Source organism: Rhopilema esculentum, chromosome 9 (assembly GCF_057945365.1).
Source record: "Rhopilema esculentum isolate cy_ngs chromosome 9, ASM5794536v1, whole genome shotgun sequence".
Taxonomy (NCBI): domain Eukaryota; kingdom Metazoa; phylum Cnidaria; class Scyphozoa; order Rhizostomeae; family Rhizostomatidae; genus Rhopilema; species Rhopilema esculentum.
Window position 1 is genome coordinate 8,725,184 of NC_142823.1, and position 21,851 is coordinate 8,747,034.

At 38.0% G+C, this 21,851-nt stretch overlaps 1 protein-coding gene across 4 annotated transcripts in view; it reads left to right on the top strand.

Moving 5' to 3' along the window:
• The first annotated feature begins 557 nt into the window (after window positions 1-557).
• Window positions 558-21,851, top strand: part of LOC135688985 (uncharacterized) — a 35,581-nt gene continuing 14,287 nt past the window's right edge. The window contains exons 1-17 of one of the 4 annotated variants that reach the window (XM_065206073.2): window positions 558-1,607; window positions 8,370-8,399; window positions 8,827-8,974; window positions 10,378-10,543; window positions 11,110-11,156; window positions 11,539-11,697; window positions 12,622-12,775; window positions 12,948-13,205; window positions 13,854-14,296; window positions 14,615-14,722; window positions 15,604-15,678; window positions 15,786-15,931; window positions 16,135-16,272; window positions 16,826-16,928; window positions 17,827-18,012; window positions 20,527-20,652; window positions 21,484-21,608. In XM_065206073.2, the coding sequence (XP_065062145.2) occupies window positions 8,885-8,974; window positions 10,378-10,543; window positions 11,110-11,156; window positions 11,539-11,697; window positions 12,622-12,775; window positions 12,948-13,205; window positions 13,854-14,296; window positions 14,615-14,722; window positions 15,604-15,678; window positions 15,786-15,931; window positions 16,135-16,272; window positions 16,826-16,928; window positions 17,827-18,012; window positions 20,527-20,652; window positions 21,484-21,608 (2,324 nt within the window). In that variant the 5' untranslated portion in view covers window positions 558-1,607; window positions 8,370-8,399; window positions 8,827-8,884. Of the gene's footprint in view, window positions 1,608-6,527; window positions 8,157-8,369; window positions 8,411-8,826; window positions 8,975-10,377; window positions 10,544-11,109; window positions 11,157-11,538; window positions 11,698-12,621; window positions 12,776-12,947; window positions 13,206-13,853; window positions 14,297-14,614; window positions 14,723-15,603; window positions 15,679-15,785; window positions 15,932-16,134; window positions 16,273-16,825; window positions 16,929-17,826; window positions 18,013-20,526; window positions 20,653-21,483; window positions 21,609-21,851 lie in introns of those variants that run through there. The other 3 variants (XM_065206068.2, XM_089110013.1, XM_089110012.1) reach the window with 3 other exon arrangements.

Here is a 21,851-nt window from a genome sequence, read left to right on the forward strand (position 1 = left end):
AGCGCATGCGTTAACTTATACGAGGCTCAGCATGTATCTGTCGGGGAAATTTTAAAAAAGAATGAAAGTAGACAACTTTATTTGAGACGAAATGCCCCATGATAGTGAACAAATTCAATTATGTATCTTAATTCGTTTATATCTGATTAATGAATGATATGTCATGGCTAAGTTCGTCTAATGAAATCGAGGTTAAATAGGTGAAATCGAGGTTAAAAGGGAATTAAGCAATTCTATTTTTGACTCAGGCTTCAAAAACAACAAAGGAACCGACGAGAGTTACCCTTCTGCCTATTTCCTATTCTGTGGTAGTATGCTTCCCTGCCCAGCATAAGAGATGATAACTGCCCCAGGCACCGCGGAGCAGGGTTTAGCCCCCATTTTTGCGAAAAATGTAAAATATTAAGAAGTAAACCATCATACCAGTAAAGCCTCTTTCTATTCGGTTTTAGCCCCGAACTTTTTTAGACCCCCCCCACTTTTCTCAACGATCCCCTTAACCTTATAACAGTTTGTTTCTATCAATGTATTTATAAATTTTATATACAAAGCTTGACAAAACTGGCAAATGGCATACAAAACTGATTACAAAACAAGGCTGAGTTACCGCGTTTACAAAACTACGAACAAAATGGACTCTTAACTGAGGAGCAATTCCCACCCCGTAGCCAGGTCAGTGGGGTAGGGGTGGCAGACTCCCAATGTCCAATGCAGGCAAGGTTTAAAGTGAAGTGCTTCTAAGGTCGGGGGGGGGGATGGTTAATGGAAACACACAAGCAAAGAAAAGTTGTAACATTTCTTCAAAATTTTGCCAACTTAACTTCCATTAAACTAAAAAACTTTCAGATGTTATGTCTCCCTTCAAGATCTTACTTACAAATGCCAGGGATGCAGGATTGCATTGCCCCTCTGTCTTCATGGAATGTCGCTGAGGGGAATCTACCTTAAAAATGCACGTGTTGACTCCGCCTCAATCAAGTCCTACTATTCTTTTAACACATTTACCGAGAGAACTCCGCAACCATCTCAAGCATTGGTCCTCAGTCGAGTTTTTAAATCGTTACTGAAGGTCTTGCCTCATTGCTTTAACTACAGACAGTGCTGTGACACGATTTTCACTGGACGATTAAAGCTGCTTCACAATTATGTTTACTGGCTTTAGAATGTCCATCAACTTGCACTTTGCAAAAATGAACATCCAACTCCTATGCAGTAATATTTTAGCCAAGCGACGGTCATCGCTTTATAAACTTGATTTTAAGAAAACTTTTCCCGAGAAGTTTTGAGGAATTTGCAGATTAAAAAATAGGATTTCTACCAAAGGTGTAAAAAATTTCGATTGATTTGCCTCTCGCTCTTGACAGTTTTTCTGTGGCTGCTGTGAACAAAGGAGTACCGTATGTCATCATGTTTACTATTTGGGGAACTGTTTGCTTTGCACTCCAAGCCGAGATATTTACTTCCGCTTTCTGCGTCACCCTGTCTTTGTTTATGTCATGTCGTTCACTGAATGTCTTAACTTGTGAAGAAATCGCCATTGCTGTGCTGTATTCATCAATGCCTTTAACTCGAACTTGCTAAGCCCACTCAAAGACCGCAAGATTCAGGTAAACAAAAACATTTTTCGATTGTGTTTCCAGTCTCTTTTAATTCTTCTGACCAACTCTAGTACCAGGCTAGTCCTCTTTCAAGCCAAGACCGTCCTGCAGTTTCATTGCGGTGGTCGTTCGTACCACCGATAGATGTTTTATATAGCAGGGACCAATTTGTTCCAGAGTCAACATGCTCATTTTCAGCTTCTCACATGGTAGACCTTCCAGCGTTGACTTCATTTTTTTCATTTTTTTCATTTTATAATATTTATACAGGTAAAAGGTTCATACATATGTTTTTCAACCTGACCTGTTTAAAAGAATAAAATAAGAGCTAATAACTATGTTAAAATTTCTGATCTAATAACAAGATTTCTGATGGTTAACCAGCCAAGATTCTGAATTATCGGAGCAGCAGACGCATCGTATGGGCTGCTAGTTACAATTCTGGCAGCTCTATTTTGGATTTTTTGCAACACGTCAAGCTTTGATTCATTACAGCAGCCTCAAACGGAACAACAGTAGCTCAAATGGGGCTCAACAATTCCTCTATACATTTTGTTGAGGATGTCAGATGGAAGATATTTCTTAGAATACTTAATAAGTCCAAGGGCTCGATTAGCCTTAGTCTTGATAGTATCGATATGCTTGTCCCAGTTGAGCTTACTGTCTATCTGAACACCTAAGTATCTTGTGTTGGTGATCATTTACTTAAAAGTAGACATCAATCTAAGGTGAAGAAATAGTCAATTGCTTTGAAAAAAACAAAAAATTTACAACATAATGGCTACCAGCTTTTTCATCTGACACTCCTCAGAGCATAAAACGTCAGAATCAGGGTCCGAAAGAACACGATGAAAAACATATACCCAGTTGTGGATCGAGATAGGCCAATCAGAAAAACGCAAGCACAAGACCAATATAGTTATCCAATCAGTGCCGCGTGCCTAAAAAAATTACCACTGGAGTCCAAAAGAGAAAACGAACTCCTGTAGTCAATCATTTCAAATCAATTTAAAGGAAAGATATGGAAGGAAATACATTCTCTTTTTAATACCCAATCTTGGGTGAAATAAAAGAAGAAGGCACACTTTCTTCCACGGAGAAAAAGTTCACTGGCAAACGCCTTTTCATTAATTTACACCACCCCCCCCCCCCCCATTTATAGCTTTGTACACAGTTTGAGTTTTGTGCAACTATTAATGTAACAGGACCTGCGCAACCGAGCCTAAAATGGAGGGGCAACCAATATGAAGGAAGTTTCCTCTTACCCCCTCTAGCCCCAATTGCGGCATATATTTTGCTGACGCTGTTTTACTTTTGGACTTAGGTTCAATGTGTTTATTGTGATCTGAAGGTTTATTTGAATCAAGCCACTTAATAATTTTAAAAACAACAAATGCTAATAATTATTAGTAAGCAAAAAATAAAAATTAATCATTAAAATAACAAAATTATGATGATAATCATCGGGGGCAAGGGGCAATGTGCCCTTTTCATAGAAATGCCATTGGTTTGTAATTATCAAAAGATTCGTATAAAATTATGACTGTACTGCCTTATTTGTGAAGACATGTTTCAAAACTTGAAATTCTTATGCCAAAAGTCAGCCGAATTTCAAGATACTACAGAAGATCGAAACAAAATTACAGTTACGAAAAAATGTTGGTAGCTTGAAATTGTTTTTCAAATGCCTTTTTAATCAAGCCTGCCCCTTGCCCTTGTCCTTCGGTCGTTCTGGCGTCCCTGGCCCAATGCCCTGATTTTTTAACTTTTGATGTATCCAGCGAATTGCTTTCTCCTATACACTCCCTCTTCTCATCTTGTATTTCCAAGTCTATTCAAATGCAATCCTGTGGCATTTAGTCATGTTTGAGTAGCTGTTGAATTTTTAATCGCGGCTTGAAATTTTTCAGTTTAATTCATGCGCAATTCTTTTCTGTTTTTCTGCTTAAGTCCTATTTTCTTTTTGGGATAGAATCAGCGACATAGCAAAAATACTTCTGAAAAGACTTTGCCTTCGAAGTTAAATCCAAAGTTGCTTTTTGCAGATATCCATCTGAAGTACATTAAGATTGAATATTAGAAATAGAACCGAATGGTGGATTAATAGTAATCCGAAAGGATTACGAAGGAGCTGCAACTTGTTTGCAAATGGATCTTGCGCCTGTCTTTCTGCGATTTAGTGTGAGCTTCTGAAAAGGCGACGCCTGGAGAAGAACGAATGACAGCTAGGTTCAACGCCTGGAGAAGAACGAATGACAGCTAGGTTCAACGATAACGGCCGCTTACTGGCAATGGCATTATGGGATAGTTTATGACGTCAGCAACACGGGAGGCACTGTTTCATTTGACTTGTTTTTCAGTGTGCACGTCTGCTGCATTATCACTTTTATTGAGGTCAATTTAATCGAAATTGAAACGAATTATCAACACTTGCTTGACAAGAAAACTTTTTTCCAAAGAGAACTTGCGGTTTTAAAGTGGCTTCAAAACGTTAAGGGAATTACTTGTAATGCACGGAAGTGACCGATAGAAACCTCATAAAGTGAATATTTGCAAACGATTTTTGCAAAGACCTCATAGTCATTGAAAGACATGCTTAGTCGTGAACTGTCAAAACAAAGAATATAAGGCAAGATTCTACGTTTTCATCCTGCTCCTATTTTCCGACTTCCTCCGTTTTGATCGATACTAACATACACTTTGGCGTGATTCTAGTCATCGTTCTCAGTTTTGTTCACGGTCTTCATTTCTAAATGTTTAGTGTGGAGGTCAGTAGCGGCGCCCACCTCTCACGCCCCCCCCCCCAATTCTCAGCAGAATCGAGTTTCGTATTTCGTCTGAATTCGATGAGAAAATGTTGGGGAGGGGTAATATTTTGACACCGTACCTTTTGTGATGTAATCCTATGATTTTCAAACTGCCAACTTTCAAACAAAAGTTAGTCTTAGGCGTTTCCTTCGGATAAAATCGGCGTTCCCTTCGGATAAATTGGTAAAAGGGCGTTTTCTGGTGGTAAAAAGGGCGTGGCTTAATTTTTTTGTTTGCCCCCCCCAGAGTGTAGTAGGATCATATGCCATTAATTACCATACGTAATTATTATGCTAACCTCGCTTTCGTTTGTATATAACACTTAGCCTATTGTTTAGTAATTCAGTCAGTGATTAACCTCAACACGAGTCGCTCGCTTTTTGTCTTCACTCTCAATTCGTTGACTACTCGAAGTGACAAGGGTTTTAGAGGAAGTCTAACCCCTGTTACAAGAGCTTAGTGGCTGGCGCCGCCATTGGTGGAGGAGCAGCAATTATCAAAACTCGTAGACTGGTAACACTCGTAAAAAGTTGAACACCAGTCAATACAATAGACACCCTCTATTCAGCAAAAAATATCTATAAGCCTTCACCTCGAAAGAGATATATGCACCTACATCTTTAGAGATATCGTAGCTTAAAGTTGGAGATAGGGGCCTATATTGGAAGTATTTCTGACAGAAAGCTTTTCTAACTTACTCTTGGTCAAAGCAATGCGGTCACTAGCTACTATGCTTAAGGGGGGTTTCAAGGCCCCAATTACTTTGAATTTTTGCCGAGGAAGCACACCTAGGGGGTGTCACACCACTTTCGCCCCCAATAACAATGGCCCTGTAATCCAAGTTTTAGAAGGGTTTGAGCTAAGGAGACTTGACGCAAAACTGGTTGATCCAAAACTCAATTCTGCTTTGCTCATAACTAGGAGAGTGAGGTTCAGGTAATTAAATCAGCGAAAGTAACTTTTCTAGTTTAAAATAGAATGGGTTTAAATCACCAAGAAATTGCCCATTGTATTTTTTCCCATTCAGTACACTAACATAAAGTAAATGTAGTACAGTTTGATGATTATTGGGGGGGGGGGGGTTCTTTTGACGGTCTTGTAATTCGCAGAAATGGGAGCTTAGCCGGCATATCGATTTCAAACGGAGTTGCCATTTAAACAGTCTAAGCAGAAACGTAGCAATGTTTTGAAAGCTCTGGTTTTCTAGATCCAGCACAACCAACAATACGTTCCCTATAAACACTTTACTGACATCACACTTTCTTTCATTTTTACATTACTATCAAAACCAAAGTTCCTCTGGCTTGGACGCAGCAGTTAGATTTTCGGACAATTGTTATTTTTTGAAATATTCAGACAGAGAAAGCATGTAGGTTTCAGCAAAAGAGGTGTTATCTCTAATTATTTCTGGTATAAGATTTGTTTCCTCGAAAAAGTGAAAAACTTAGATAGATTAACTGGTTGGTATTTTGATAGATGATCTTTAAGGACTTTAATGCGCAGCTCATAACAGTTTTCTATTATATCCACAACAGGGGGTTTTCCATGAGGAACAGAAGGCGTCAAAAACACTACCTTCCCTCTCCCCCATTGATTTTGTGCTCCCACCACCCTAGAATTTGTAACTTGTCGCATCGAAACGTGTCGTTTCCAACGCGCAGTAGTAATATACAAAAAACAATAGCGGCGGACACTCCCCCCTCCCTTTTTTCTCGGCAGGATCGATTTATATTTCGACTTTTTTTTAATGAGAAAATTTTAGAGGATGTGTACTTTTCGGCAATTTACTTTTTGCGACGCAATCCATGATGTTGCCTCTACGTATCCAGAATGTAGCGACAGACGTTCTCTTCAGGTGCAATTGGCGTTCCTTTTTTATAAAGGAGCATGACCTAAAATTTTCTTTTTGCCAACCCCCTCCCCCAGAACCTAGAGGTTGGCACCGCCACTGTCCACAAAGTTCTGGTTCTTGCCAAAACACTACATAATTAAGCAATGCATGCTTCAATGTGAACCATCTCACAATTTCAAAAAACAGCAAAAATTTACCTAATGTTGTCCTTATAACAAACACAAAAGGAAATTTACGTTAAGCTGCATTGATACGTGGTAACTTTCATTGGATTTCAAAAGAAGTCATTTTAATTTTGCCAGCGAAATTTCCTAGCTTAATCTTTCCAGCACTGCTGAGCTGACGTCTATCGTTCGCTTTGTGCAAAAACAAGATCCTACTCATTCTGTCTTGAATCCTTTTGAGTGACAAGGTTTTGAGAAGGTCACGTAGTTGCCTATTCGCAAAGTGGAAAGGTCAGTGTTTCCTATCGAAGATCTGTTAGAAGTGAATATCAGAGATATTTTATTGGCATTCTGTTTCGTATGTCAATTTTAAACCTTTGTCAAGGCCTCTTTTTAAAATCGAAAGCGTTTTTTAAGTTGATTTTTCTATTCTGTTCCCCTAAGCCTGCACAGCTTCATTTCATTTTTATTCATTTTAGAGGTGCACTGCCCTTCAGCATAGTTAATTTCTTTTGTAGTAGATATATAGGACGGCTATCTTAATCTGATACAGCACAATACAACGCAACCACAGAGCACAAGACAACGCAACCACAGAGCATAACGCAACGTAACCACAGAACATAACGCAACGCAACCACAGAGCACAACGCAACGCAACCACAGAGCACAACACAACGCAACCACAGAGCACAACACAACGCAACCACAGAGCACAACAAAACGCAACCACAGAGCACAACACAACGTAACCACAGAGCACAGTACAACACAGTACACAACCTAACCGAACACAACACAACACAACAAAACACAACACAACACACCAGCTTAAGTAAAAAAAAATAAACAGTTAAAAAGATTGCCATCCTAATTATTGTTTGAAAATTAAAAAAGTAAAAAAGCATTCAAGAGCAGAAGTGCAGCGCTATTTTTTCAGGAAGTGTCTTAAATTTCACTATTTTGAATGACTGGCATACAGTTTTTGCACGTTTGTATCAGGTCATTATCCTCTTGGTGCATCAACCAAATAAGGAAACTTCTGTTATGTTTGTTCCACGAAGGGACGCTAGGACCTAGACCCTATATATTGCCATGTTAGTTGAGTTATGTAAAGTTATGTTGTTCGTGTTGAGTTATCTACAATCTGCCTATTAGGCCACCATAAACATAAATATATCACGTTCCAATCGGGCGGGATTGATCCCTACATGATATCACGGCCTATAGGCATCGAGTACGTAGTGAGGGACCGGTTAACATCTATCTAAATCTATTGAAAATGTGTTATTGAAAAGAGTATTTATGATTTCAACTGTCATTCCTTACGGGTTATAACATTGTGTCTTGTAAAAAAATACGACTCTTTCGTTTGCTAATCCATAGTAACATAAAAGAAAGATTGAAAGGTACGATTGTCTTCGTGACCAGAGGCCATCGAAATCCTGCCTGATTGACTGCAAATGCCTCTATGTATCAAGGGATAACAATAAATACCGTAACAGTAGTGTGAGCGCCAACCTATCCAGTTTTAAGCTCATGTCTCAGTTTTTGTAAAAGGATCGCTTTCTGTATCCGATAGAAACATGCGACTGTCGTTTACTGCGCGGGGAAACGTTTTCAGCTGCATATGTCTTTTGGAAGTTTGGTTGGCAGAGGCACTGACTGGCTTATAGAAGTGGCTCTGTACAAATCTTGTACAGAAAACTGGGGCAGTTGAGAAGGTTTTCATTGGTAGGTAATAGTTACCACTGGTTACATTCTCGATGTTGCAACTGTAGGTCAGCATTCATTTTGGACCATTTAGGTAAACATTCGTTAACTATCAATTTTTTTGTAGTTTCGCATAACAGGGAGATTGAAAAAATGTAATCATGTATCTGTATCTATTGTAATACCTTGAGGCAATATCATTGTTAATATTCTTATGAATCAATTGCTTCACAGGTACTGATGCAAGTATACCAATATTGCCAGGTATTAAGTCGGTCAGTATAATTTTGATTATCATTGGAATTAGTTTATCAATCAGCTTATCAACATTATGTAGCGCATGAATCATTGTCAATTTGTCAATGAAAGCAGCTTTTGTTCCAATCGTTGTATAAAGATCCAATCGTTGAAGTCACGTGAACTAGACCAATCAGCATCGTTGCACATATCATTAAAATCATGATTACTGTTATACCGAATCATAACCAGATCACTGGTGTTCATAACATGTAACTTGCAATCTTGGGTATCGAAATTTGATACTACTTTCATGTTTGTCCCAAATTCAACACGAGATCTTAGTAGATCAACTTCTCTATCGATTCTTACGAAGGTATTCTTTGCATCGATTATGTATCACGAATCTGTAGACCTAGGATATTAATGGTGCAGATGTTGTCTCTTTTGGCAGTCTCTCTCTTGATGTAAACTCGGTGCTTAAGAGTTGTGTGGAACAATAAACTGAAGACATGGGTCTTTTGGAAGCCGATCCTGGACCGGAATATCGCGTTAAAGCCGGACGTAACAAGATTTCTCCTGAAAGCAATATTGAGTCAAAGGTAGCTGGTTAGTTTATTGATATCTATTTCGGAAAAGAATAAGTTTTCTAGAAAAGTAACATTATTTTTCGCTACCATGATTGACGATTTCATGCAGTTTCGTCTGACTATAGTTACAATTAACCGATATTTGGCACTTGTAAAAAGCTGCAAAATCTTTTAAATAACTAAGAATGGCTCCTTTACATTATCGTTATTCCAAGAATGATAATTATTCTGATTGTTATTATTTATTCTATTATATATCATTTTTATTATATATTATTTTTAAGCAAAATCCCATCAGCAAAAACTAAATTTACAATCATACAAAAGAATTATACATAAAAATTCATAACACAAGGGTGGAGCTGATCTTCTAGGGAGTCGTGTTTAAGTTGAATTCAGCTCCTCAAATGTATTCTGAAGTGTTTTTTAAAAATGTTTAAAATTAGAGAGCTCCCTGATGGTAGTAGGGATTTCGTTTCAAGCCTCGAATAGTGAAAGCTTTTCGTAGAGTACACAAGATTATTTCTCGGAATTTGAATATCCGTGCAGTACCTTTATCTATAACTTGAGTACGTATTTCTTGTTTTGTGTTTATCCCAAAGGCTTTCAGGGTGTATCTTATTCATTATCTTATGGGTCATCACCGATTGAGCAAAGTTTATTAGTTGTTCTAATTACCCTTACTTAACAGTTTTTCCTGTCTGTGAAGGTGCAAATAGTTATGGAAGTGTAAATTCTTCCTCAGCACAACACCCAACAACATACTGAAAATATTAAAGGAACGCTTAAGAAAAGGCTTTTTAAACACCTTACGTGAATGGTCGCTTAGGCTTAGGGGAGGATCCAGCTACATTCCAAGCTAATTATATCTAGACGTAAAGTTTATCAGGTGACCTTGCAAGTTGCAACGGTACTATTGAATCTCCATTGGAGCAAAGTCGCATAGCAAACCTTTGCGTCTTTCCTTCATCTATTTTCAATCTATTTTTGTCAAGCCAATTTTTAATGACAGTCATATTAGTCGATAGGGTTTTTTCAATGATTCAATGAGTTGTGTTTATTGTTATATATAAAATTATTGTTATATGATATAATCTTTCATCACATTTATTATGAATTTGTAATTAGAGATGAAATATATCAAGAATGTTAAGTATATAGAGTACATTAATTATGTAAAATATATCACGCATTATTTATCAATTTTCATCTTTAGTTGCAGGGTTTAATTGTTAAACAGTTTCACAACTAAACTGCAACTCTTTTAAGATGAATTTCAAAATGAAATTGCAAATCCACAAGCTCATAGAACCTCCCTCAAAGAAACAATAAAGTAAATTAGGGTTTGGGCGTGACACATAAAATCCAATCGTGAAAGACCACGTGACTTCCAAATTTTCACCTTTTTCTTTTAGCCTGTAGAACTAGCACCTGTGCAAAACTGGCAAGAGGGCAATCATGGTCCTGAAGCACCAAAAAGAGCATTCGAAAAGGAGAAATCAAGGAGAAGATGTGCAAAGATAGCAATCATGATATCAACAATAGTTATTGTTCTGATTGTTGTTTTGACTCCGGTTTCAGGTCAGTACCAAGGTCCGGTTTCAGATATTTGCAAGAAACCCTAATTGAAGGACACTCGGCGAACTCCAAGTTGAGTTCTTCGAGCTTCCTCATAGCAACGCGGTCGCTGTGCACCCTGCAAGCCCTTCCCGCATCTTTTCTTAAAAAACTGATGGATCGGGGTGTGTACTGTTGTGGTAAATGGGAATTTAATAAATTGCTGTCAAGAGTGAGTTGAAATAGCCAAAAGGAATACATCTCTTATCAGAACAAAACAAACTGTGCTCTGCAAAACGAGCCTCGATGCAGAGAGAAGGCGATGAAGAATTAGTAAAATACCATAAAAGCAACATACATTTGATTTTCACTCAAAACAGTTTTGTGTTATTTGCTTAATGTTTAATGTCCTAGCGTAGAGTTTTCTATCTGACATTTCAGATGGAAGCTTGTGAATTTCAAAATTTGCTTTTTCAAAGCCATTTTCAGTTTTCTTTTTCAAGAAATAGTAGTTTCTGAATAAATGTCATGTATTATTTTTGAATTCAGCAAGGAAATCTTTGTGCATTGATAGAATAATTCTTTTTCAGTTTATCTCGCAAAAAATGAGAAGTCCAAAGGAACCGCGCCAACGAAGGTTGTGTATTTTAATAATGAGCTGCGTGATACTTCTAGCTGATCTATGCTGTATTTACTTGATCTCAAAATTGTTCTACGCAGCAATTAACATCGACTGCTAGAATTTTTGAACAGTTTTTTGGCTGTACATAACTTGAAAGCTAGAATGTTCTTTTTGGAGGTGTTCTCATTGGAGGTGTTCTTTTTTCAAAGCTAGAATTTTTCTTATGATTCTTACATTCTTCCCATTTCTTATTTATATGTCCTGTATAAAAGTTTTGCTAAGAATAGAAACGCGTTGATAAAGCAAAACTTTTTTTGGAATTGAAATAGAGTTGCTAAGACTGAATTGCAAAGACTAAGATGTTTCATCTGATTTTCCAACTTTTCCAATTTTTCAGAGCAGCGGTACAGCAAGGCCTTCGACTGCACCTACAACCAGTCCAAAGGCTACAAATGCCTCTACAAGAACTGTAATTGTGAACACAACGGTGATAAGAACCACTGCAAGGCCGACGTTGCGAACGACCACTGTCTCAAGAACTTGTACTCCATTTTTAGTAAGTATAAATTCACGCCCTTCTCTACCCTTGTTTTTGACCAAGACTTCGATAATGATCCTTTCCTTCCTCCAATGTATTCTAAACTTTTATCCTACCTTAAATATTAATCAAGCTTCGGACACTTTTGAAAGATGTCTAGAAAGAACTCTTTCGAAGAACTATTGGTCATAAACCTTCTACTAATGTATTGGTCATAAACCTTCTACTAATGTACTGGTCATAGACCGGTTGCCTGATGCACAGTGCCTGATGATCGCATTAATCGTGGAACTCAGATTTAACAGTCTACATACCAATTGCTTAAACAATCTAGCCTCGTCTTCGTTCAGGTAATGTCAACCAATGGCAACCACATTAGTTTTGCCTCGTTTCATTGTTGCAATTCTGTTTGGTTGATATCAAATACATGTGGAAATGTTCTGTTGATATTGATCATAATATAATTATAAATTATTGACTTCGCTGATATTTAGTGATGGCTAGAAGGAAACATACTTAAACATAAAGGCAAACATAAAGGCAAACTACCAGAAAATTTCATAAAAAATCAAAACGAAGCAAAAACGATAGGTACTAACAAATTGTGAAAACTACTGCATTCTTTCTTTTGACATATGTTCATATTATACAATCTTAAAACATTTCTTGGGAGTTACTCACCCCATCGAAGATCAAATAGATACCTACCCCCTCACCCGCATGCGTGTTTATGTTGCGCCATTATTAATCTCATTCTTCAGTTACTGTCCCTTCTTCGTGTATTGAATCGTAAGCCATTTTAGATTAAACTACCCCTATCATTTTTCTTGTTTTTGTTGCCAATTGAGCACAAGCGTTCACAATAATTATTCTGTAGGTTTGAGAGGTATAAAGAATTTGATCGACTTTATTTTATATTATTTGGGTCTTATTTCGTTTTAGCCTACATCTAACCATTCGAGTCACCACTGGAGGTGTTCTGATGAAAACAATGTCGCAAGCACGTGTGTTCTTACGTGCAATCAAGTAGGATTCGTAAGCTTAAAACCAGAATCGAAGTGCTTGTCCAGTGGATTGTGGAGCAGGCAATGGTCAGGTAAAGTTGTTCAGTTTAATTGTGTATCATAACTGAGCCACTGCCATTGTGCAATGCAACAGAGAGGTGGGTCTTTGTAATACGATCCCTCAAAGATTTTTACCGAAACTCGAATATTTCTCGTTTTTTTATTTGTATTCTTTATCGTTAATCATACGTCCCTCTCCTGCAGAGTGCATTGCCTCGAACCCCTGTGAACTTAGCACGCACAACTGCAGTGCTCTTGCCTCGTGTAAGAGTACCCAACCCGGCAAATACCGTTGCACTTGCAATGCTGGCTTTGCAGGCGATGGTATCAACTGCGGAAACGATACCGATGCAGATGGGATACCTGACAAAGCATTACCTTGCACTTCCAAATCCTGCATGATGGATAACTGTGTGTCGCTTCCAAACAGTGGTCAGGAGGATTTTGATGGAGATGGAAAGGGTTTGTAGATTCGATGTTACTGTTGGTGATTGTGTTTGCAGTTCCAGTTAAAACTATGAACCATATACTGTTTTATGTGTTTTTTCTATGAAGTTGTCAGGCATTCCTTGACACTTTATCAGGAGATCTTTTGACAACAGTAAGAAAATCAATATTTTTAGTTGCATATCTGAAAACTGTCTTGAGAAATGATCAGATTCCTTAGAAAATGAATTGCCTGTTTCATGAGAATTCGACCATAATCTCACGTATGTCAATTCAGCAAGAGAAGTTAGCTTTTAGCATTGCGGCTTTATGTTTCAAGTCATGCTGTATCAGCATTTGGTCTTTTAATGAATGTATTTATCTCTGTAATACAGGTGTTGACTGCGCATTACAAATACAACCTTTCCTTTTCAAGACACACTTTTTGAAATTTTCACACTTGTGATTCTTTGTTCGAATTTTGGATCCGAACTTTGAATCAAAGCCAGATATTTAGGCCAAGATAAAATTTATCCGAAACATTTGTGCTTGAGATTCTTCAGGGAATCTTAACGTCTTTATCGGAGTCTTAACTTCAACGAATCTTTATCGAAATCCATTTACAGGTAAATTTCTATTGATTTTTAATCAAACTGATTCAGATAATACTTTATTTTTCTGTAGGTGACGCTTGTGATGACGATGATGACAATGACGGAATCTCGGATTCTCATGACAACTGTCCGCTCGTAAGCAACGCTGGTCAAACGGATAGGGAACCGGACGGAGTTGGAGATGCTTGCGACAACTGTCCTTCTGTAAATAACACAGACCAGGTTGACACGAATAAAAATGGAATCGGAGATGCATGTGAAAGTGACGTGGACAGTGATGGAGTATTGAATGAAAGTGACAACTGTGTTTTGGTGTATAATCCGGACCAGAAGGATAACGACACGGATGGAGTTGGCGATGTTTGTGACAACTGCAGGGATGTGGCGAATGCAGATCAAAAGGATGAAGATGATGATCTTGTTGGAGATGCATGCCAGGACGGTCCGGACTCGGATTCAGATGGGATAAAGGACAAATATGACAACTGCAAGGATACAGCCAATGGCGATCAGGTTTTGTTGTATTGTCATATAGCTGAAATATGTGAATATGATGGTTGGCATATAATAACACAAAATGGAAATTGTTGTTAAACGTTTTATACAGGTTGGTTTTTGCCAGAGAACTTTTTGATGAACTATTACAAATTTGCTGGTGGGAGAGTAAGGGACACACCTCTGGCAATAAAAACAAAGAGCAGTCAGGTTTAGGTTGCACGGTTTAATTGCCAACCAACATTTTGAATATGGATAATGTTTCATGATTCTTTCGTTTGCACTGGCATAAAATTATACAGATGTCTTTGATAATGATGTATTTCTCCTTCTCAGACGGACACGGACAGTGATGATGTCGGCGATGCATGTGATGCGGACAAAGATGGAGATGGTATTGGAAATCTTGATGATAATTGCCCACTTGTTGCCAATCGTGATCAGGTACTGCTCCTTCAATCAATGAAACAGCAGGATTGCCCCATGGCAAAGCTCATAGCCAAGTCAAACACCAGGCTGTTTCGTGATTTTGATGCCTGTAAAATTCATCGTTGATATCATTCAACGGCAAAATGTTTAGCCAAAATTTGCCGTACTTGGTTTACTGGCAATTTTTGTATCTACAAAAAGAAATAGCGTACAGCATAAATAATTGAACTATTTCAATGCATGTCGAAAGAATAAATCTTATTAAGATAAGCAGATGTATATATGTACATCTGCTTATCTTAATAAGATTTATTCTAGTGCACATATAATAGGGGCACATTTATAAAAGGATCAAAAGACAAAAAAGTCGAGAGAAAACCCCAGCCTTCTCTCCCCCCCTCCCTTCCTTCTTGGCTGTCTACTGTGTTTTCATAGCAAATCATTGTCCTTCATCTCCTTCTTCTTGGCTGTCTACTGTGTTTTCATAGCAAATCATTGTCCTTCGTCTCCTTCTTTATGGCTGTCTACTGTGTTTTCATAGCAAATCATTGTCCTTCGTCTCCTTCTTCTTGGCTGTCTACTGTGTTTTCATAGCAAATCATTGGCCTTCACCTCCTAGCTACTTCTGAACTTACAGTCACAGTATAGTATAATAAAACACAAGGATCACAGAGCATTATTCAGATAAAGGGGGCTAATCCAATTTCAGGTTGCCAAATAGGCTAAAAATCAGGACACTACAGTGTTTGAATAGTTTAAAGTACATTTTGGAAGTTATATGGGGAGCTAAGCCCCCTCTGCCCCCCCCCTCGCTTCTAAGGTCCCTGCTAATACATACTTCTGCCTTCCCAGCTAGCAAGTCTTTTCTGGCTTTAAAAGATTACTGTTTCTTTAAGGTGGATGGGAACAAGAATGGTATTGGTGACGCTTGCGAAGATGATGATGATGGCGACGGTGTTGATAATGACAAAGTTCGTTCCATTATTTCGTATCAGATTTACTCACTTTTGTGTTGATATTTTAATTTAGATGCTATTTTCAATAATAAGCAGTCTAATAAACTCTAACTTTTTTGCAGGATGACTTTCCGTTGAATGCTTTGAAAAATCAGACTGACTTTAGGGTTTCAGATATGGTGATTTTCGATGGCAAAGGAACAGCACAAGACCCCCCGAAATGGTTTCAGTTTGATCAGGGGAGAGAAATTTTGCAAACAATCAATGGGTAAGGCCCATAACATTTTTTCATCTATCGCTATACTGTAACCTACCTTGTATCATCTTCCTTCTATCTTAACGACCTGTTACCAGGTCTTAAACATATCCACCTTTCTTACCATATTTGCTGGGCCCTTTGCTGGCCTTTTCAAATGATTACACCATGTTACTTTCTCATATTCATCCTTCTGTTACTTTGTCATTTTCTAGCAATCCTGGAGCTTTGTTGAGCAAAACATTCTTCGGGGATCTCATTTTTACCGGGACTTTGATGATCCGAAGTCCTCCATTCGGCGTCACGCCGGATGATGATTATGTTGGCATACTCTTTGGTTTCCAAAGCAACAGGTATCTATTTTTATCTACTAAGCATTTCTCAATTCAGCCTCGGTTCAGTTGTCAATACCGTTCTACATAAAGGTCAAGCCCTTTTATCTCGAAACGCTCCTTCTTACGTCCTATTTCAAAATGTGGGTCGGATTATCTTATAAACTGCAATTGAACAAGACTTTTTCGTTAAATTTGCAATATCCTGTTGGATTTGAAATGGCTTGAGCTAAGACGATTTCGTCACAGCGGACCTTAGAATTTTCTTCAGCATGCAGCTCATTTCAACATAGTTTTCTTTCCGTCTATGCATCTGAACAAACTGTACAAATTTTGACGAAGTTTTCTCTGAAGTAAAACAAGACTGATTCAATCTAATCTTTATTCAGTCAAGCCAACTTCAATATATCTTCACGTATTTGTTCTCTACATCTCAATTTAATTGACCCTAGATTGATGTTCACTGTTCCAGTTCTGTGCCAGTGTAATTTATTTGAGCCATGAGCCTATCTTTGCTACTGTTACTTTAAAGACACCTCAAAACCAAAATTCATTCGCCTCACATTCATTGTAGGAAGTTTTACGTCTGTTCATGGAAAAGAGGTTCTCAGAGTTATAACTTGAAGAATGCTGGTCCTTATCCTCGGGCTTATGGTAGAAAGGGAATTAGCCTCAAGGTAAAAATATTAATTCTCAAAAATATAATTCTTATCTTCACAGCGTTCATTAGAAATATACTTATGTATCTGTTATGTAATGTGCCATAAGCATCATTTTTATCCTTATGAACTTTTTTAAGACCTACACGCTCAGAAACACACAATCTCTGCTGGCAATTTTCAGTTCTTGTCTTTTAAAACGATTGAAATGTATCTGCATGCTTTGCATAGCACGTAAACCAATCCTTCGTTTTATCTAAATAAACCTTTCGTTTTGCTAAATGTTAGCCTGCCACATCTTGGGTGTCGATATTTGTTGATACGAAGAATATCTACAAGAAAACAAGTGATTCCCTTGCAAAAAAGCATGAAAACTTAACGAAAACATCAAACATTGCAGTCTAAAACCATGTTCCCTCGAACACTTTGGCTAGGCACCATGTGTAATCACCAGACTCCATACCTTGCTGCGCAGCGGCACCGTGTCGAGGAGCCTGATAACTGGGTGTAGACCATGGTGGCGGGGTAGAATTCCCACAACATAAATCTTATTTATCCTAAATAAGGTTTAGTGTCCTTCACATAAACGATAAAATTGCAAGAAGTAAGCGTCAACATACTTTATTCTATATATAATTTGTCAAGAAAGAAGCTGGCTACCTCTCATTAGTGTTAGCAGGTGAATCGGCTCATAGGAAGGGAAATGTGGTGCCATGGGAAGGGAAATGGAGGAAAATTGTTAAATTAGGGGAACCTTTGACAAGTACTTTTAAGCTGGAAGCTCCTATCTTCTAAATTTCTAGAGAAATGGCGAATGTGAACCCACCATTCAGCATATGTCAATTGTCAACCTTAAGGAAGTTATTTATCTCGATTCATACAACTTTCACAGTTATAATATTTTTTTCATGTTTAGAAATTTCATTCCTCGACTGGTCCTGGGATAGCGATGAGAGATGCATTATGGGAAACCGGTAATGCTATCAACCAATCAACATTGCTGTGGCATGATAAATTACCAGTTTGGAGTTTCAACTTATCATATCAATGGAAATTGGTGCATAATCCTGATTCGGGAAGAATGCGAATTTCTTGGTATCAAGTAAGTTCGGAAATACTGAACTGCTTTGCTAGGCATTTGTTTATAATTTTTTCTTGATTTAGGAGAAAAGTGCTGCCAAGGAAAAACACAGCTTTTTCTGTTAGGCCATTCTTGCCAAGCGTGTAAAAGGATGAAAAAAGGCTTGTAAAACGATGCTTCTTAGTGTGGCTGTCTTAAAGGAGCCCGAGCAACATAAAGCCTTGTGGTCGTGCGTACAATCGAAACAAAACAGGCGAGCGAGATTTAGGAAAGAAATGCAGCGGGTAAAGTGTCTCTGAACACGCCATACGATAAACCAAGGAAGATGTACTTATAGTTGGTGGAATAATGGGCTGGGGCAATGGTCTAGAGGACAATAATTCTTCTTTCATAAAGAAGTCTAACAAACAAAGATATTACCTTATGTGCAAACGAACGTGTCTTGCAAGTTTTGTGTTTTGCCTTCGAACGTAGCTGCTTTGCCAACTACAAAAAACAGACGACATGCGATCTTCTCTTCTTTTTGAATTCCCAACTTTACTACCAGTGCTACTTCTTTTTCTGAACTGAGAAGGTATCATGCTGGAAGGAGCCATATTATTTTCTGATACCAGAATGTCGAATTCAAATGCGCAGAGGCTCTATGTTGCTCAGGCGATAATTCATTTATAGTTTTTGGCAGCCTCTTTGCATCGCATTGTCTGTTTGACACTCATGTGCATAAAATCATATGCATCATAGTAGATTTGCGTTTTTTCTATTAAATGAATAGTTAAATCCTTGTTTGATCCTATTGATCAGAAAGAAATTTGTTAGGCTTACAGTAGAGTGGTACGGCTGACCGCAATGGTTGATGAAGTGCTAATATTCTCAAAGATTATAGCAAGCTCTCAATTACAACTAAACGAGTTAAACTGCCATTATCAGTACCCGTGAAAGGGTAAAGAGGAATCAGCAATGGACAGGAAAATGTTGGTGCTGTTTGCCAGTGTATGTAGGATAGGTGAAGTGTAGTGGTTAAGGTGGTACAGTGGTAATAAAGTGTAGCGGTTAAGAAGGTACAATGGTAATAAAGTGTAGCGGTTAAGGTGGCACAATGGTAATAGTGTGTAGTGGTTAAGCAGGTACAGCAGTAATAAACAGTAACAGAGTGTAGTGGTTAAGGAGGTGCAGTGGTGAAGTGAAGCGTTTAAGGAGGTACAGTGGTAGTAAAGTGAAGCATTTAAGGAGGCACAGTGGTAGTGAAGTGTAGCGGTTAAGGTGGCACAATGGTAAAAGTGGGTTGTGGTTAAGCAGGTACAGCAGTAATAGACAGTAACAGAGTGTAGTGGTTAAGGAGGTGCAGTGGTGAAGTGAAGCGTTTAAGGAGGTACAGTGGTAGTAAAGTGAAGCATTTAAGGAGGTACAGTGGTAATGAAGTGTAGCGGCTAAGGAGTTATATTTGTAATAAAGTGTAACGTTTAAGAAAGTACAGTGGTGAAGTGAAGCGTTTAAGGAGGTACAGTGGTAATGAAGTGTAGCGGCTAAGGAGTTATATTTGTAATAAAGTGTAACGTTTAAGAAAGTACAGTGGTGAAGTGAAGCGTTTAAGGAGGTACAGTGGTAATGAAGTGTAGCGGCTAAGGAGTTATATTTGTAATAAAGTGTAGTATTTAAGGAGGTGCATTGGTGAAGTGCGGCGGTTAAGGATGCAAGACTTTCCGCGCAAGTTTTGGTGCAGATCGAAACTGATCCGCCGTTATATTGTAATAGGCCAGATATGAGACGAAATTGGACTTCGATATATGGTAATCTTCACCATTATAATACATAATCTTCACCAAATACAGAAATACCCATAGAATTAAGAGAGATCCCCTCGCTCTATCGATTCAAACAAAAATTAAAAGCTCATCTGAAGAGCTCAAGAAACCCAAATAAAAACACGACTCCCAGGAAGATCAGACGTCATTCTAATTTAATTCACTCATATTTTTAAATAATTTTTTTATATTTTTGTCTCCATCGTTAATCTATTTAGCTTATCATAACTTGTATTTAGGTTTCTGATGGGATATCGTGTTGAAATAAGAATTTCATGAATAAAATAAGAAGGCCTAACTTACAGCACGTGTAATCTCAGATAGAGGCTAGCTATAATCTATGCGAATATTTAATACTATTGTTCAGAGGGGGTAACAATATAAACGGGGTCAAACATAGATTATTGCCGGAGGTGAGGATCAAACTCATTGCAGCATGGTTGAATTGGACAAGACAAAGTGTTAATATTTCAGGTTCCATTAAAACAATGAAAAGATGGAGAGCTAGTCTTCAACATTAGAACATGACATACGGCCTAAATTCTAACACGACGAGATGATAACCCTCACTATCTTCCACGGGCTGGCACAGCAAGATACATTGGATATTAGCATTTGAATTTTGTAGCAACGTAATTGTCAAAAGAAGTATCCAAAGACAATGCAAATTGTGTCATATTTCTCCCACTTCATATCTCTAGTTTATTTGCAATCAATTGTTGCTCTTTTTCAGGGGAAGAATATGATTTCAGATTCTGGTAATATAGTTGACAAATCTCTACGTGGTGGTCGTGTTGGAGTCTTTGTCTTCTCGCAAGAAAACGTTTATTTTTCTGCAATGCGAACCAAAAATACGAAGGTGATTCATAGATTACCGTAAATCCTCTAATTGCCCCCCCCCCTTCCTCGAAAAAGCACCCCGCTCGAGTAAGCCCCCACTGCTACCGTAAATTCTCAAATTGGACCCCTCAATTTGACGGTTTTTGCCATCTGAGGTTGCCTATGGCGTTTTATTCAATTACCACGACAAATTCGTACTTTTGGTAGTAATTAATTAAATGCTCATAATAAAATTCCTACTAAAATAAACAAGGTCTTTTAATAATGTGTTCTTATTGTCTACAATAATTTTATAAGCCCCCCTCGTATAAGCCCCCTCCCCTCGAATAAGCCCCCATCCAAAAGTATCAAAAATGAATAAGCCTTCAGGGGGCTAATTCGAGGATTTACGGTATAGCAATAATGAGCTAGAATCTTATCATTGTGAGTTTTTGTTCTATTGTCTACAACTGTGAACATTGTGACTTGCATTGTCAAATAAGAGCGGATTTTTCCTTGCTGAAGTCTTCCTACAATGGTACTTGTCCAATGATTTTCCCAAGTTGAGATGGTGTCCCTTTTGGCTTCACGTAGTATTCTTTTATCGTATAAGGCTAGAAAAATCCTGCTCCCGCTTAAGAACTCTTCATAATAAATTTATTGCAATTACGAACTTTTTCAATATGATAATAACGTTGATTTTGGGGGGCTCTTGCATTTGCTAAGATCAAATATTTTCATCTAGGCTTTAATTTGAAATTTGCAGTTAAATGGACTGTTTTCACTATGGTAGAATCCACCTTCTTGAATTAACTATAGCAAATCTTCAACCACAGCTCCAGGTTGTGAATAGAACTGTTTTGTTTTATAGATAAGTGATTATGCGATTGAATTTGATGGACAAAACAGCTACATTGATATTGGAAGTCAAAGTGATCTTCTCAGTGGGGAGAAATCATTCACTGTTGAACTCTGGACAAGAATCGAGGGCGTGAGGTGAACCTTTTTTAGCAAATCAGCATTTATATTATAACTCTTGCAATTTTTGTCCAACCGAGAGGCTGCGATACAAGACAAGATGGCATTTTCTGAGATTTCCGTAATTGGTAGCTTCCAACTCCTTGAGACTTCGGTTGAAGAAAGTCCTTTCAAATTTTCAAAATTGTATCTTACATCCCTCAGATTCTTCCTACGTATTGACAAGACATGTTGCATGAGGTCGCCATACGAATGCTGCCT